A 4,009-nucleotide genomic window follows, 5' to 3' on the forward strand; every position below is an offset into this window, starting at 1 on the left:
GCTGTTGTATTGCATGCAAGGCTGTTGTATCATATAATAAACATATGGCTGATCATTGTATCATATATAATAAAAAGTGAAGGAAGCTGTTGTATCATATAATAAACATATGGCTGATCATTGTATCATATATAATAAAAAGTGAAGGAAGCTGTTGTATCATATAATAAATATATGGCAGATCATTGTATCATATATAATAAAAAGTGAAGGAAGCTGTTGTATCATATAATAAATATATGGCAGATCATTGTATCATATATAATAAAAAGTGAAGGAAGCTGTTGTATCATATAATAAATATATGGCAGACCATTGTATCATATATAATAAAAAGTGAAGCAAGCTGTTGTATCATATATAATAAATATATGGCAGACCATTGTATCATATATAATAAAAAGTGAAGCAAGCTGTTGTATCATATAATAAAAAGTAAGGCTGGTCGTTTTGTAATATAATTAAAAAATGTGTTGGCCATTGTGTCATGTAATTACCTAGTTTGGCAGGCTGGTGTGTCATATAATAAAACATGGGGTAGACCACTGTGTTATATAACAAGTATAGCAGGCTGTGGTATCATATAATCAAAAAATATATATATTTTTGTCAGTTTCCTTTTTTTCTAATTCAAAAATTTTTTTTTAATTTTTTTACAATCATTTTTCACTTGGAAAGCATTTGTTTTCAGTTTCAAAATCCTTCTTTCAGTTTAAAAAAGTAGTTTTTAGCTAACTTTATGGTTCCAATTTAGCTCCATAAGACAGTCCTGATTAATGGTGTCTTTTGGTTTGKTTTCAGTGATAACCGGTACTTCTGGGTCGGCCTGAACAGGAGGAATCCATCCGACCCTTCCTGGCAGTGGAGCGACGGCCGACCTGTGAGTACGARCCAAACATCCCCGGACTTAAAAACTGAAGAAACACATTAATATTTGAAAAAAACATTTTGAAGGACAAAGCAGCGTTCAGTTGCTGCTTTCTTTGCTAAAGAACCAAAACATGATTCTGTAGCTACAAGCTAAACGTATCAAAAAACAATAAAAAATCTTAAAATGAGAGAAAACTGTATTAAAAGGCTAACTGCATGCTAACACTAGCAAAAGTCAAGCTAAAAACATAAATCTAGGAAAACAGTTGCTGAAAACGAAACATAGAAAAAGGTTAACTATAAGCAAGATGTAGCAAAAGTGAGCTAAAAGTAGCAAAAGGCTAACTACAAGAAGAAGTGGAAAAAGATGGGTAAAAACTAAAAGCAGCAAAAGGCAAGCTAAACGCTAAAAGCAAATGTTACATAAAAGCTAAACGTAGAAAAAATATTTAAAAGGATAAAATCAGCAAAAGTCTAGCTATAAGCTAACAGCGTCAACAGATTAGTTAATACATACATGAAGATTAATGTTAGCTAAAAGTAGCTAAAGTTTAGATAAACTAACAGTAGCTTAAAAAACGTAGCAAMTGGTAAGTTAAAAGCTAAAATTGGCAAAAGTATAGCCATAATCTAACAGTAGCAAAAAGCTCACTAAAATAAATAAATAGCGTAGCTGTAGCTAAAAGCTAGAAGACAACCATCAGCAGCTGAAGCAGATTTTAAAGAGAAAAATGTTTTTGAAGAAACTGAAAAGATTCAGATGTAATTTTATCTGTAAATAAAGTTAAATATCAAAAATATAAAAGTTATTAAAACCAAAGGTCACAGCATCCGTGAYCTAAATGAGACGAACGTTTTAATATATGAAAAGCTAAAATAGCACAAAGTCTGAAAAGCAGACTGCAGAAAAAACAAACAAATCAGCAAGACGTTCAGTTCAGCTGAACATCTTTCAGCTACACAGATGATGATGATGATGATGATGATGATACCTGTGAAATATTTGGATCAAGCTCCTTGTTTAGCTCAGATATGGTTAAACCTTCTCGTTTTGGGACCAGGTGTCTCTGGACGTTTTACACCACGAGTTCCACGAGGACGACGCCTACAAACGGGACTGCGCCGCCTTCAAGGTACGCCTACTCTTCATATCCTCCTTCCACAGACCACGRTATGAAATTTAATTTTTTTCCATCTGAACTGTAATCATTTTTAAACCAACCTGTGTTCCTGACAGTCCATGAAGAGCGGCTTGACCCACCTGCTGATGTTCCTGATCCACGATATCCGGGTCGACCCCTTCTTCGCCGCTCCGTTCCACTGCGAGGCTCGGCTGGAGTGGGTCTGCCAGATCCCCCGCGGTGAGACCACTTAAATGAGCTCTTCATCTCTATCAATATTATTTAATATATGAGGTGTGTGTGTGTGTGTGTGTGTGTGTGTCAGATCTACTGTGAACTTTTATAAAACACAAACTGCAAAACTTCTAAACCATCTCTAATTTCCACTCGTTGTTTCTTTAAGGAAATAAAATTCAAACTGAGTTTCAGCTCGAAACGTTTGAACATGTCAGAGTTTTTGTTTTTTCTTTGTGAACCTCAATAATGTGCAGAATAAATGCAAAACATTTACCATAGGTTGTGCAATCTGTGTAGCTGCTGAGCCACAAGTTAGCTGAAAGCTAACGGTGCTTTTTCTGTTTTACCCTGATTACAAAGTTTCRCAAACATTTACTGTTCATCGAAAATTTTACCCATTTGGTTTTCTGAACTTTTGTGTGAAGCTGAGAGCTAAAGCAGCTGAAACTGAGAGTTTAAACAAGCAGAACAGGAGTTAAAATAAACAGACTACATGCTAAAATCAGCTGAACAGGAGCTAAAATAAACAGACCACTTGCTGAAATCAGCAGAACAGGAGAACAGGAGCTAAAATAAACAAACCACTTGCTGAAATCAGCAGAACAGGAGCTAAAATAAACAGACCACTTGCTGAAATCAGCAGAACAGGAGCTAAAATAAACAGACCACTTGCTGAAATCAGCAGAACAGGAGCTAAAATAAACAGATCACTTGCTGAAATCAACAGAACTGGAGCTAAAATAAACAGATCACTTGCTAAAATCAGCAGAACAGAAGCTAAAATAAACAAACCACTTGCTGAAGTCAGCAGAACATGAGCTTAAAATAATGTAAAAGCATCAAAATAGCAGCTAAAAGGGTGGGACAAAAACGAATTGGATATCAAAAACAACTAAAAATCAGTTATGAAATTTAAGACTTGATTTCTTTAAACAAATAAAAGTGTATGAAACCTGTTGTTTGTTTGTAAATAATTGTTTGTTTGTGTTTCAACAGGAAAAACTCCACTAATTCCAGCCTGGTACAATCCTGGTAACTACCGCTTCCTCTTAAATCCTTTTTAAATCTCTCTTCCTGCTCATGTGCGACAGKTTAGATGCTGTTTGTCATTCTCTCCAGGCGGGCACCACCACACGTCCATCTTCGTGGACGGGTCGGAGTTCTGGTTCATGAAGGAGCCCAAGTTGACGTATTCTAATGCGGAGCTCTACTGTCAGAAGAGTGACGGCAGACTGGCGTCTCCGCTGTCCCTCAACGCTCAGGACAAGATCCAGAAAGGAATAAAAAAGGTCCGAAGACTTTTTCTGTCATTATCTACTCTTTATTTTAAAAAAGAGCAAATGAAAAAAACAACCAGTAAGAATTAAAGGACTAAACGAAATGTTTCTGCTTTTCAACAGCTGTTGGACTCCAAACATCTGAACTGGTGGATCAGCGTGAGTGACTCTGACATCCTGTTTCCCAGGCAGTAAGCATCATTTAGGTTTTTAATCAGACAGACAGAGTTTGTGCACAGAATGTGTTCAACATGCTGAAAACCTGTTTCAGGTACATGCTCACTTATCACTCACGGTTCTTGGGTCGATGTTCTTCCATCAGTCCTGACATGTACAGTTAAGTTGTTTCATTTTCTACTTATAGATCAATAAATGTTTTATTTTGATCAGTTTTATCAGCTCAGAAAAAAATTGAAATGGGTTTTATTATGTTTACTGTTCCACATGCAGTAAGTCAAAAGTTTGATTTCTCATAAACTGTAAAAAAAAAAAAAAAAAAAAAAA

At 35.6% G+C, this 4,009-nt stretch overlaps 1 protein-coding gene across 1 annotated transcript in view; it reads left to right on the forward strand.

Annotated features, from left to right (window-relative positions):
• The window catches only part of ly75 (lymphocyte antigen 75), a gene marked incomplete at its 5' end in the record, with an annotated part of 29,597 nt that overhangs the window by 16,327 nt on the left and 9,261 nt on the right, over positions 1–4,009 (forward strand). Inside the window, 7 exon segments of the mRNA XM_014003008.1 lie at positions 802–880; positions 1,932–2,003; positions 2,108–2,231; positions 3,225–3,260; positions 3,348–3,517; positions 3,629–3,696; positions 3,777–3,841. Coding sequence (XP_013858462.1) covers positions 802–880; positions 1,932–2,003; positions 2,108–2,231; positions 3,225–3,260; positions 3,348–3,517; positions 3,629–3,696; positions 3,777–3,841 — 614 coding nt within the window.

Source organism: Austrofundulus limnaeus, unplaced genomic scaffold (assembly GCF_001266775.1).
Source record: "Austrofundulus limnaeus strain Quisiro unplaced genomic scaffold, Austrofundulus_limnaeus-1.0 Scaffold16, whole genome shotgun sequence".
NCBI classification, from domain to species: Eukaryota; Metazoa; Chordata; class Actinopteri; order Cyprinodontiformes; family Rivulidae; genus Austrofundulus; species Austrofundulus limnaeus.